General features: G+C 37.2%; 3 protein-coding genes and 1 long non-coding RNA gene across 7 annotated transcripts in view; 3 read left to right on the top strand and 1 right to left on the bottom strand.

Annotated features, from left to right (window-relative positions):
• The window catches only part of LOC104787800 (GDSL esterase/lipase At5g03610-like), a 6,761-nt gene extending 4,242 nt beyond the window's left edge, over window positions 1-2,519 (top strand). Inside the window, exon 5 of the mRNA XM_010513442.1 lies at window positions 2,314-2,519. Coding sequence (XP_010511744.1) covers window positions 2,314-2,519 — 206 coding nt within the window. The remainder of the gene's footprint in view (window positions 1-2,313) is intronic.
• LOC104787798 (E3 ubiquitin-protein ligase RGLG2) lies at window positions 6,142-9,220 on the top strand. 3 transcript variants are annotated; one of them, XM_010513438.2, is made up of 12 exons: window positions 6,142-6,223; window positions 6,698-6,979; window positions 7,065-7,149; window positions 7,225-7,365; window positions 7,457-7,570; window positions 7,660-7,757; window positions 7,847-7,926; window positions 8,007-8,112; window positions 8,217-8,344; window positions 8,438-8,609; window positions 8,699-8,755; window positions 8,848-9,220. In XM_010513438.2, exons 2-12 carry the CDS (start codon window positions 6,740-6,742, stop codon window positions 8,926-8,928), a joined length of 1,302 nt encoding a protein of 433 aa, XP_010511740.1. In that variant the 5' UTR covers window positions 6,142-6,223; window positions 6,698-6,739; the 3' UTR covers window positions 8,929-9,220. The 3 variants fall into 3 exon arrangements, with proteins under 3 accessions (XP_010511740.1, XP_010511739.1, XP_010511738.1); XM_010513437.2 differs by having other exon boundaries at window positions 6,168-6,223; window positions 6,690-6,979; XM_010513436.2 differs by lacking the exon at window positions 6,142-6,223 and having other exon boundaries at window positions 6,607-6,979.
• On the top strand, window positions 9,458-12,684 carry LOC104787799 (protein SIEVE ELEMENT OCCLUSION C). 2 transcript variants are annotated; one of them, XM_010513441.2, is made up of 7 exons: window positions 9,458-10,087; window positions 10,159-10,257; window positions 10,342-10,779; window positions 10,915-11,056; window positions 11,148-11,269; window positions 11,393-11,875; window positions 11,958-12,524. In XM_010513441.2, exons 1-7 carry the CDS (start codon window positions 9,938-9,940, stop codon window positions 12,522-12,524), a joined length of 2,001 nt encoding a protein of 666 aa, XP_010511743.1. In that variant the 5' UTR covers window positions 9,458-9,937. The 2 variants fall into 2 exon arrangements, with proteins under 2 accessions (XP_010511743.1, XP_010511741.1); XM_010513439.2 differs by having other exon boundaries at window positions 9,459-10,087; window positions 10,159-10,779; window positions 11,958-12,684.
• Window positions 10,367-12,043, bottom strand: LOC109133127. Its single transcript, XR_002038218.1, has 3 exons — window positions 11,951-12,043; window positions 10,717-11,870; window positions 10,367-10,543 (listed from the first exon to the last, which is right to left on the bottom strand). It is a non-coding gene; the product is annotated as an uncharacterized LOC109133127 (long non-coding RNA).

Raw genomic sequence — 12,684 nt, 5'->3', positions numbered from 1 at the left:
ATAATTAGGAACATCCATGTGTTTTAAGATGCTTCTTGTCATCTCAAGCAGGGTTCTGTTTCTTCTTTCTACTACACCGTTCTATTGTGGCGAGTAAGGAGCGGTCAAGTGACGTTGAATCCCAGACTCTTCACAAAACTGCATAAACTCAGAGGACACAAACTCACCCCCCCCCTATCTGTTCGAAACACCTTAATTCTTGTTCCAATCTCTTGTTCAGCGAGAGCTTTGAATCTTTTAAAAGCATTGTACGCATCACTTTTATCCTTCAGAAGCATAGACCACATGTATCGAGAGTGATCGTCGATAAGCACAAATATATACTTATTTTGTGCAGCTATTGCAGGTGTGATAGGGCCACAGAGATCTCCATGGATCAAATCAAGTGGTTTGTCAGCTCTGAAAGTGGTTGCCTTTGGGAATATCTTTCTCGTTTGCTTCCCAAGTAAGCATGATGCACATGTCTCCTTAACAAAACTCATGTTTGGCATTCCAACGACTAACTCCTTTTTCACCATCGATTCCAAAGTTTTGAGATTGATATGGCCCAGTCTTTCATGCCACCTAGTAGAAATATCAGCTTCTCTGACTTGCAAGCACTTGCTATCAGCTTCCATACGAACCTTGTAGAGTCTGTTCTGCGATCTGTTTGCTTTAACTAAGAGCCTTCCATCACGATCATGCAGCGTGAGATAATCCTCTTTCATTCGAACTTCACATCCTGTCTCCGTACCTTGTCCAAGACTGAGGATATTACTCTTAAGATCCGGTATCCAGTAGACTTGAGCCAGAATTTTTTTATCACCAGATTTGGTGATAAAGAGAATAGAACCTCTCCCTTTGATGTCAACTCGTGAGTCGTCACCGAACCTTACTTTCCCTGTGACTATTTCATCAAGTTTGGTGAAGTAGTTTCGGTTTCCAGTCATATGGTTACTGGCTCCGTTGTCGAGATACCACACATTAGCTCCCTCCGATTTTGTTTCATAAATGTGTGGCTGGACCTTCTTCTCATTGAGAAACACCACCTCATGCATTAGCAACTCCTCCGCATCTTGAGTATCAGATTCAGCTCCGTCTTGAATCTCTTGAAGCTTAAGTAGCCTGCCCGGACAGTTAGAAGCATAGTGACCATTCTTGTCACACCGGTAGCAAACAATTGAGGATTTGTCTCTGTTCTGATAGTTATTACGACCTCGTCCTCTTCCTCGTCCTGAGAATCGTCCACCTCTTGTACCCCTTCCACGTCCTTGGTCATAACCCTCTTGGTAGTTAGCATACATAAGCTTTGTTTGATCATCCTCTTGATCCTCCTCATCACGAATCCTCTCTTCGTATGTCTTTAGTCGACCAATGATGTCCACAAAACTTGTCTTGTTAAGATCGAGGACTTGCTCCAAGGCTGCAATAATATGAATATATTTCTTCCTCGGCAAGCTGTTCAAGAATTTTTTTGACTAGCTTCGGTTCTTCTATGGTCACACCCAAAGCACCAGATTTTGACGCAAGTTCTGATAACTTTCCCACAAAGTCATCAATTGTATCTGTAGATTTCATCTTCAATCTCTCAAAGTCCGACATCAGAGTTTGCAGTCTTTCCTCCTTAACTCTCTCAGCTCCGACGTAGCGTGACTTGATTGCATCCCAAAGTTCCTTAGGAGTAGCGAGATTACCAACTTGTAAGGTCAGCGTCTCCGGAATAGATTGAAACAACAGAGCTTTAGCCAAATCAATCTTATCAGCTGCGGCTTCCCCTGTTTCGATAGTCTCCCATACTCTGTTCACCTTGAGCATGACCGTCATCTTCATGACCCACACCGTGTAGTTAGTGGTGGTGAGCATCGGACATTGGAGGGGCGAAGTACCAGTCTCCTTAGGCACGGACGTCGTAGCAACAATGTCTCCCATCTTTCTTGACCCGATTTTGTTGCTTTGTCACAAACGGAAGAGAAAGAATACGAGTTGTGTAGAGATTCAATAATGCTCTGATACCAAATATTGAATCAAACACAAAGATTAACGAATAACTCTCGTTTATTGCTTTAGAAAACTTCTTAAAACTAAAGCTCTCAATCTCATAAGTTGTGCTACACCTTAGCACCTCCTTATATATAAACTATATTTCCAAAACACTTTAGGAAAATTAACTTTAGATGACTCCTAAAGAAAAGTAAAACTAACATTTGATATGTATATTTAGATCCTCCTAAATATACTCAGCTTGATCTCCAAGCTACTGCAAGCTTACACCAACAACATCATTATACATAAAACCTTTTAAGGCTTTTGTGTGATTGGTTTATGGAAATGTAGGGATTACGAGGTTTGAAACTCCTCTAAAAGAGTGTTGCGGAGGCGTTTGTGGTGTTGTGGACGAGAAAGGTGTGAAGAATTATACCTTATGCGATGATCCTACATCTACTTTCTTCTGGGATGGACTTCACCCTACTCAGGAAGGATGGAAATCAGTTTACACAGTTTTCGGCAAAAACCTAACCGCATCTCTGATTAAAGCGTAAATCCAGTACTTATCGTGATCGAAAAACCGAAATGTGTTCTTATGTAATTCAGAGTGTGGTTTTCTTCAGTTGTTATCTCTCCGTGTTTTGAGTGTAACTTCTTTCGTTTTGCTTGCAAGGCTTGGTGCCTCTATCTGTGTATTGTGTGTTAAGAATAAAAAGTGTGAACCTTGAGAAAAGAAGAAGATTGAAATAAAACTCTCTATGCATATATTACACTCTATTTCTACTTAACGATTTACATTTATACTACTTAGGGAAGGATCAGCTCATTAATTGTTGTGTTCACTGCTCTAATAGTTTGGATGTGTTGAACTTTAAAAGGATTCTTAAGGAAATGTTGACCCCCCTAATTTTTAATCCTGGATCCGCCACTGGTCAACACAATCCTAGCTCTAGGTGTAAAATCACCTAAGCAGTTAAGTCTTACAATCCATGCATTCTCCTTCCGTCAACTTGATGAGGAGGGGGGTAATCACCATGGCTTGCACCGCACGTGTCATCTATATAAAATGTACAATATTCTTCGTGGCAAATGTATTTGAAAGTTGAAACCATAACTTTTTTGACGACAACCGTTGCATCCAAACATGACACTAGTCCAATATTTGTAATGGTGCCAATTTAGCTAGGGAAATGGTAAGTATAGGATAAGGAGATGTTTGTGTAAGGAATGATATATGTTTTATGCGAGGAAGGCATGTGCATGGTTCATGGAAACCAAAGTCACACTCCATACAAGTTACAACAATAGAGAGAATCAGAAAATGATACTGGAAGGCGACACCTCACAAACAATCGTCATGAAGTACGCACTACCCTTTCTCGGGAAAAGGGCCATTTCATACCCGTACACACTCCAAAAGTGCGAATTGCTACCTGTACAAACAAGAAGTGCCAATTTAAACATTTACCATAAAACATTTCAAATTTCATACATGTACTCACAAAATCGAGCCAATTGCACAGTCCACGTTAACCGAATTAAGTCAACCGTTATAGAAACTGCAAAACGACATCGTTTTGATACGTTTTCTCGCAAAAAGCTGTAGAAATTTGACACTCCAGAGATTCGAACTCATGACCTCACATGTGTTTTGCATAGGACGTAACCAGTTGATCCAACAACAATTCTCAACAATATGATACAAATTAATCCTCATAAACCTAACGTAACATCCATCGAAATCGAAAAAATTTTGGGAAATTCACACTCTAGTGGGTCGAACCCGCGATCTCAGATTTTAATAGCATAGGACATAACCAATTGATCCCACAACATTACTCGGTTATATGATACAAATTTATCTTTATAAACTTTAAATAGATCTAAGTCCCAATTAAATGAAATAATTTTATTTATATTTATAAATTAAATATAACTGAGAATATAAACATAAATTTGTATAACTGATAAATTTATAAATTTATATTTAAACTATAAATTAAATATAAATTTATAAATTAAATATAATTGAGAATATATTTATATTTAAATTAAATTAATTTATATTTATAAATTAAATGAAATATTTATAAACCTTAAACCTTATGAAGCAAATTTGGCTGAATATTAATTAATTTTATTTAATTTAAATATAAATTTATTCTCAGTTATATTTAATTTATAAATTTATATTTAATTCTCAGTTATAAATTATAAATTTATAAATTTATCAGTTATACAAATTTATCTTTATATTCTCAGTTATATTTAATTTATAAATATAAATAAAAATATTTCATTTAATTGAGACTTAGATTTCTTTTAGGCTTATGAAGATAAAATTGTATCATATAATTGAGTATTGTTGTGGGATCAACTGGTTAAGTCATATGCTAAACACGTAAGAAATCGCGGGTTCGACCCATGAGAGTGTTAATTTTCTAAAAAAAATTTGATTTCGATGGATGTTACGTTAGGTTTATGAGGATTAATTTGTATCATATTGTTGAGAATTGTTGGATCAACTGGTTACGTCTTATGCTAAACACACATGAGGTCATGAGTTCGAATCTCCGGAGTGTTGAAATTCCACAATTTTTTGCGAGAAAAACGTATCAAAACGACGTCGTTTTGCATTTTCGTTGCCACGTCAAAAAACACGTGGATTCTGAGTCAGCTTCTATAACGGTTGACTTAATTCTGTTAACGTTGACTGTGCAATTGGCTCGATTTTGTGAGTACAGGTATAAAATGTGAAATGTCTTATGGTACATGTTTAAATTGGCACTTCTTGTTTGTAAAAGTAGCAATTCGCACTTTTGGAGTTTGTACGGATATGAAATGGCCCTTTTCCCACCCTTTCTCCAACCTACTATTTCTCCATATACATCATTTTATTATTCAAAAACTATATAATATATGATTCTCGGGCAAGATTTTTGCAAAAAAAAAAAAAAAAAAGAATTTTTTTATTCAACTATTGGGTTACTGATACGGTTATACGTACTTTTATATCCCGTATTGTTGGAAAGAGTTGAGTAATTACTAATATCTTGAAGTAGTTTCGTCATAGCTTACGACTAAACTTGAGTGTACCAACCAAAACCAAATTGTTTACTTGTTTTCTATTCCGTTAGATTATCTTAAACATTTCGTTTCGTATATTTTCCTCTACAAACATTTATTGGTTAGTTCACCTAAATTACTAGATAGACTAAGAAGATTCCATTTTGTATATAATAAATTCCAAATAAAATGATTAATTATTTATTAATCACCACACAAAATCATACTATATTTTGGCTTTGTCAAATCCCTACAGAAGATCGTAAGTTCGTAACCATATCGATAATGTGTTTTTTAAGCACTTTTTCTTCTTTGTTGTAATATGCTTCATGTCTATTAGCGAATAGTCGACTTTGAGACCATAGGCTTAATTAGTAGATTAGGATGATCGGAAATTCGGAGCATAATGTTTAGTATTATATATACAAGTTTTGTTCCACATTAAATGTTATTTCATGAATCAAGACATCATATAATTTTTATTTAGACTTGTATGCATTTCTTAGATGATAATATAATCATAGGCTCATAGCTACATATATTTAAATACTCAAAAATATTTTGATTAATAAAATTGAATATGAGAACTTGTATTTTAGTTTTAAAAATACAAATTTTTTATAAAAAATTTGGTGATGAAATGTCACTCTAGAAGAAGAATTTTAATAAAAAGAGAATTTGAAGATAATAAATTGTTTGACCATATATTTAAAGCTATCTAATAAATAGAAAAATCAAAGAATAGAAAACAATTTTCTTAAGAAAATTGGTATTGAGGTGGGCACTCATAGATCAATTTAGTACTATACAATTTGATTTGTTTCCATTAAATAAAAAATAAAATCTAAAATAATTAATTGTAAGAACCCTATTTAAAATTAAATCTAACTAAATCGTAAAAATTAAGAGAAAAAAATCAAATAAGACTTATGTATAATGTTTGATAAAAAAAAAAAAAAACTTATGTATAATGAAGACAAAGATAAGACTAAAAGTTCCAAATCCAAGGACCAAGATACAAATACTGTATTTTTGTATTGGTCAAGCTAATAAAACGACAAAATATATATTTTTCTGAAATAGATAACGTATATAAATGTCACAACAATTGTTCTTATTATCATAAATTCCTATACATTGAAAATTCTCTACTTCACAAGAGAGATCCCATTGAGCAGTTTCGATTGTGCAGGTAACGTCTCTGTCTCCTCTTCGTTTATAAGTTTAGTTTAGTATTCCAATGAAAAAGTTTCGATCTTTGAATGAGTCAACTCGTGTAACTCCCCTTTGTTTCCTGTAATCTTCTGAAATTGGGTCTTCTTCTTTAATTTATCATTTCTCACCGGAAAAATCTCTCAATAGAGTTTCCTTGTATTTCACGGCGATGTGTTTATAAAAGTCCCCTTCTTGAAAGCGACTGTCTCTGACTATTATTATATTAGTTTTAATTATGTAACAGAAAAAAATGTGAAATTTACTGAGTCAAACATGTTTAAACAAATGTGAAAGGTGAAGACTTTGATTGATAAAAATCCAAACTTTGGGTTCTGTTTCAAAGTCAATAAGCTTTCTCCTATTTATATTGGTGTTACTGTGTTGTATTTGGCACTTTGTTGTTGTTTGGGTTTAATCTGAAAATTTGTGACTTATGCTTGAAGTGTTGCAGGCGATTGTGTTGTTCATCTTGTTCTGGGTTTGGTTGTCTTGGATGGGAGGAAGTAGTTCGAAAGAGCCGACTAGAGGAGGAACTGATCGGAGGTATGAACGTAGTGTGTCTGGGAGCTCGTCTGCTTGGGGGGATTTTGGAGACCAGAACAGCTCTTATCACACACCTAACCATCCATCTGCTTCTCCTGCCTCCTCCTCATACAATTCCGGGAGACAAACTCCAAAGACTCTTGAGAGGAAGTATTCACGGATTGCTGATAACTACCGTTCCATTGATGAGGTTTGTATCGTTGAATCCATCATTTTGTTTCTGTTTATCTCTTATTGTTGTTGTGTTGTTGGTTTGTAAATCTCTTCTCTTACAGGTTACCGCTGCTCTTTCACATGCCGGTTTGGAGTCCTCGAATCTGATTGTTGGTATAGATGTCACCAAGAGCAACGAATGGACAGGTTAGAGAAGTTATCTTAGTGGTTTAGTCTATGTTGCTTTGGTCTCTGGTGGCTTACTCAGGTGATTTGATTCAGGAGCGAGATCATTTGGTAGGAAGAGCCTGCATTACATTGGAGCAACCCCAAACCCTTACCAGCAAGCTATTTCCATCATCGGGAAGACTTTATCAGTTTTCGATGAGGATAATTTGATCCCCTGCTATGGATTTGGAGATGGTAATAACCGTAAAGAATCAGTCTTTTTTTTCTTGTATAACTGTTGTGTAAGTCTGTGATTAGAGATGTTAAGATTGGTTTGATTATGCAGCTACTACCCATGATCAAGATGTCTTCAGTTTCAATCCCAGTGATACATTTTGTAATGGGTTTGAAGAAGTCCTTACGTGTTACAGAGAGATTGTTCCCCAGCTTCACCTCTCAGGTTGAGTGAGATGAAGTAGTCCTTTTCTTCTGCCTGTCTTCTGACTCTTGCTCTACTTTTTACCTTATGTTTTGCGGGTTCTTTAACAGGTCCGACATCTTTTGCACCCATCATTGAAAGAGCCATGACAATTGTGGAAGAAAGTAGCGGCCAGTACCATGTTCTTCTCATTATCGCTGATGGACAGGTAAAGTTTGGAACCATATTTGACGGGAGAAAGTTCTTGCATCTGTAACTATTTGTGTTTAGTTACCCCTTGGGATTTTATTCTGACAGGTGACAAGAAGTGTTGATACAGTGAACGGCGGATTCAGTCCACAAGAGCAGCGCACCATTGATGCTATTGTAAGAGCAAGGTAATAATAATATACTATTTCTTTGGGGACAATCCAATTTCAGACTGCATCTTTCTCATTTATGATGGATTCCATTGCAGTGAATATCCTTTGTCAATAGTTCTTGTTGGTGTTGGAGATGGTCCTTGGGACACCATGAGACAGTTTGATGACAACATCCCTGCTCGTGCCTTTGACAATTTTCAGGTAATAATACCAACAAGCTTTTGCAATAGTGTAGGTTTTTCCTGTCTCTCTTCCTGGCACTTTAACAGGTTTTTTGGTTTGCTCATAATTTGAATCATTTTCAGTTTGTGAATTTCACGGATATTATGTCAAAGAACATTGATCCAGCAAGAAAAGAGGCAGAATTTGCACTCTCGGCTTTGATGGAGATACCATCTCAGTATAAAGCCACCCTTGAGCTAGGCTTACTCGGGTAAGTAATTTCAGATACAGTAGTGCATCACTGCAGCATTTATGAACTGATCTCCATAAATTACCAAGCTCTTGCCTTGTTTCGAATACACAGACAAAGAACTGGACATAGTCCAAACAGGATTGCGCTTCCACCACCAACTTATGCTACTCAAGCTATGCGCAACAGCCCAAGAACTTCCAGGTCAACCAGTTTTCAAAACAGACCATATGATGATAGTAGTGTTTCCTCTGCAACACCTCCAACTGCTCGTAATGAGGGGCAGGTATGATTTTACAAAGAAAGAAAGAAAACAATGCTTTGATCAATCTTTTCCTGCTATTCACATCTTTTTGGTTGGATTAACTGCAACAGGTTTGCCCCGTATGTCTAATGAGTCCAAAGAACATGGCTTTCAACTGTGGTCATCAGGTGCATTTCCACTCCTGAGTTTACCTCCTAAGGATCGCACATGAAACAATATGTTTAACTTTCCGTTGTTTTTTCTTATTTTGTTCCATCAGACTTGCTCAGAATGTGGAAAAGACCTCACTGTTTGCCCCATTTGCCGGAGCTCAATCTCTGTTCGTATCAAGCTTTATTAAGATAACTCTCTCAAGAACTGAAGGAACACCGCAGGTGATCTTCTGAGATCTTTCACAGCCAACATTCACCAATGGTGGTGGAGATATTACCGGGTGTCCCAACATTTGTGTTTACTTTGAGTGGAACAACCGTTGAATGATCTTTCGATCAATCACGGCTCCTTTCGAAGTTATATGTAGATAATATGCTTGTGAGTTTTGCAATCTCATTGCACATGAAAATCAGACTGCTGATTTTTCTCGTAAATAAAGTATTATCTTCCTTGCTCTGCTGTTAAAAATTTTTACTGAAGATTTTAAAATCTTGAATGGTCCCATGAGTTCTGTACACATGTCTCAAACAACAGTATATACCTTTCTTGTCGAAAACCTCTTAGTCTTTCAACACAGGAGCCCAAAGTGGTCCTGTTTTCACTGCCATAATTGACATCTTATGGATCGTATCTATTCTTTGTCGCTGAAGATCCATAAATGATGTAACTGTCAACGAAAAAATGGCGAAAGGGACAAAAACTATTACATAGGTTTTTATCAAAGTTATACGTTTGCACTGTTCATACTGTCAGAAGATGTGATATACTTTTCTTGGTCTTCGTCCCCAGTACTGAACAAGATTGGAACTAAAGTCTTAATCAAAGATACCCCAAGCTACGTCTGCTATTCTTACTCTTCTTTTCAGGTTTACGGTATGGTTAGGTTAAGCGGTCCGGTTATCCTTTCCAATCTCCATTCATTTATTCGATTAACCAGAGTAACCCTAGTCCCTAGTGATTGCCCTTCATCACGAAAAGTGTTATCACAGTGATAAGACGTGAAGATATTCAAATCTGAAAAAAGATAAAGCCATGTTTAAAGTCTTTGAATAAGATTCCCAGTCAGATTGCTCAACAATCTTCAGTTTCAGGGACCCTACTTACTATTTTTATCACGCAAACCAAGAGACAAACATCCTTTGTGGTTACTAAATACAATTCAAAGTACAGTTTTTCAACACAACAGCCATATAACCATGATTTTCCGAAGCGACATCTCTGCTCTGAATGAAGACATCATAGTTGAGCAGCTACTTCGTAGCCATGATCCAGATGGTCGCTGGCTTGATTCCGAAATGCTGCTTCAGGAAGTAGAAACCATCTTGAGTTTTGTTCTTCAAAATGATGTGAGCTCTTAGTCCAATGTTTTAAAGACTTGTCTTGATTCTTGCCAATAATATTTCCACTAAACTTTCAGGTTTCTAGACCGGTTGTGACAGAGAATTGTATCACCAACGTTCAAGTTTTTGACTCAAAGGAAACACTACCATATGCTATCTCCAGAATCTCTGTTCAGGTAAATGGTCATCCTTTCTTCTCAAATCAACTCTTCCTGGAAAGTTCCTTGGAGCCAAAGATCTTGAAACTCTTGAGGTTGCAGATGCTTTGTCCATGCATGGGGGAAAATGAGATCCAGTCAAGAACAATGGCTTTATTCGATCTTCTGAAAGAATACAGATGGGATGCAAAAGCTGTGTTAGTACTAGGAGTCCTTGCTGCAACATTTGGAGGACTCTTGCTACCAGTTCATCTAGCCTTCTGTGATCCCGTCGCAGCATCAATTGCAACACTCAACCAGTTGCCTATTGAGAGAACCAAGTTGAGACCATGGTTAGAATCTCTGAGGTTGCTCGTTAAAGCAATGGTGGATGTAACCAAATGCATAATTAAATTCGAAAGACTACCAATTAAACAAGTGCAGCTAGACAACAACATTGTGGGGAAAACCTTGTCTAATGTCTATTTAGCTACTTACCGGGTTGTCAAAAGTGCACTTGCCTGCCTGCAGCAAATCCCTCATTTCAAGCAAACTCAGCAGGTCCATTTTTTATTTTTTCTACCCTTCTCCTATCTTCCTTCCAAAAAATTGGAAGGGCAGCAGAGAAATTGTTTCCAGCATATTAGCAGACAACATTGAGTTTTCTCATGGCTAGGAATTCTCTGAAATACTTAGGCAACAGAAACAAGGAAAGCAGCAAGGGAACTTTCCATGGATACAAGAAGAGCAGTAGGGGAACTTTCTAGTTTGGGATATCAATTACTCAGCCTCCATACCCGCCTCAACAAGCAGGTAGAAGATTGCAGCACACAAATAGGTAACTTTCAAATGTTCTGTTCTGATGATAATTCCCAAAAGATGATCTTCTATCAATCTCTGATGTCGCTTCTCCGTTGTTATGTCTAAAGAGGAAGAAATCAATCAAAAGCTCAGAAACATTAACACAGAGACTCATCAAGACAACCAAGACGTACTCCACCTACTTTTCTCTCTACAAGATGATCTACCACTTCAACAATACTCCAGACAAGTACAAAGAACTATCCTTTTTCTTTTTCCATTTTCTCCTTTCTTTCTTTCTTTTTCATGTCTCTTCTTTTACTTTACATAAAAGATGAGGTACAAAGAACATTTCTTTATCATCCAATGACAGATAGCTATAACCGAGCTGAAAGAAAAGGTAATACTGCTGCTACTATCACAGCCACCAGTAGAGCCACTTTTCTTCCTGCTTCAACAGTTATATGATCATCCATCCAACACCAACACAGAACAAAACTACGAAATCATATGGATTCCAATACCATCCTCCCAAAAATGGACAGACGAAGAGAAAGAAATCTTCGATTTCTACTCAAATTCCTTACCATGGATCTCAGTAAGACAGCCGTGGTTATTGAGCTCTACAATAGTCAACTTTTTCAAACGAGAATGGCATTACGGAGACGACGAAGCAATGGTGGTGGTGATGGATACTAACGGGGAGTTTGTGAACATGAATGCCATGGATATGGTGTTGATATGGGGTGTTCAAGCATATCCATTCTCAGTAACTAGAGAAGATGAGCTTTGGGAAGAACATGGATGGTCTATGCAGCTCTTGCTTGATGGCATTCATCCTGCATTTGAAACTTGGGTACACATTTCTCTCATTCTAAGTGTCAAAACAAATTTCAACTTCTTATGATCAGAATTGTGATGAGACTCTTACGATTCAGGTGAAACAAGGAAGAGAGATTTGCATATTCGGAAGCGAGAACTTGGATTGGGTTGATGAGTTTGTGTCACTAGCAAGAAAGATTCAAAATCTAGGGTTCCAATTAGAGCTTGTTTACCTCAGCAACGAGCGAACAAAAGCCATGGAAGAGAGCTCAATCTTGTTTAGTCCTACAGTACAACAACTCTTCTGGCTACGATTAGAAAGCATAGAACGATCAAAAGTAAAGCGAATCGGATCATCGAAACGACCTGATCTTGTTTTCGAAGAAGTTACGAAACTTCTCGACTTCGATTACGGTGCACACAAGGGTTGGGGGATCATCGGAAAAGGATCAGAAGCGGTGACGGTTGACGGAGAGAAGCTGACGGAGAGGATGAGGAAGATTGTGCAGTGGGGTGAGTACGCTAAGGGATTGGGTTTTACGGAGGCGATTGAAATCGCGGCGGAGAAGCCGTGTGAACTTAGTCACACGGTGGTTGTTCCGTTTCAGGAAGCGTTGACGGTGAGAGTTGTCACGTGCGAAAAATGTAAGCGGCCAATGAAGAAGTTTGTTGCGTATCAGTAACTCACAGCCCCGATAATTTAACAATTACGCCCAGAAATAATATGGTTTTAACCATTTTTTTTTTTCTATTTGTTTCATTCCAGTAAAAATGTGAAATTGAACAAAAAGAGAGGCAAATGTGATATTTTCGGGTAAAGGAGGTTGATTTGGAGATAATAAA

This window comes from Camelina sativa, chromosome 5, assembly GCF_000633955.1.
Source record: "Camelina sativa cultivar DH55 chromosome 5, Cs, whole genome shotgun sequence".
NCBI classification, from domain to species: Eukaryota; Viridiplantae; Streptophyta; class Magnoliopsida; order Brassicales; family Brassicaceae; genus Camelina; species Camelina sativa.
The sequence above is the reverse complement of the archived record's forward strand: the minus strand, read 5'-3'. Positions and strand labels throughout refer to the sequence as shown.

Excerpts from the sequence above, each read along its gene's own strand:
- LOC104787799 (XM_010513439.2), top strand. The coding sequence starts at position 9,938 with ATGATTTTCCGAAGCGACATCTCTGCTCTGAATGAAGACATCATAGTT. Across the intron at positions 10,088-10,158 it reads GTTTTGTTCTTCAAAATGAT|GTTTCTAGACCGGTTGTGAC; the intron begins GTGAGCTCTTAG and ends CTAAACTTTCAG. Across the intron at positions 11,876-11,957 it reads ATCCTGCATTTGAAACTTGG|GTGAAACAAGGAAGAGAGAT; the intron begins GTACACATTTCT and ends CTTACGATTCAG.
- LOC104787798 (XM_010513436.2), top strand. The coding sequence starts at position 6,680 with ATGCTTGAAGTGTTGCAGGCGATTGTGTTGTTCATCTTGTTCTGGGTT. Across the intron at positions 6,980-7,064 it reads ACTACCGTTCCATTGATGAG|GTTACCGCTGCTCTTTCACA; the intron begins GTTTGTATCGTT and ends CTTCTCTTACAG. Across the intron at positions 7,150-7,224 it reads CAAGAGCAACGAATGGACAG|GAGCGAGATCATTTGGTAGG; the intron begins GTTAGAGAAGTT and ends GATTTGATTCAG.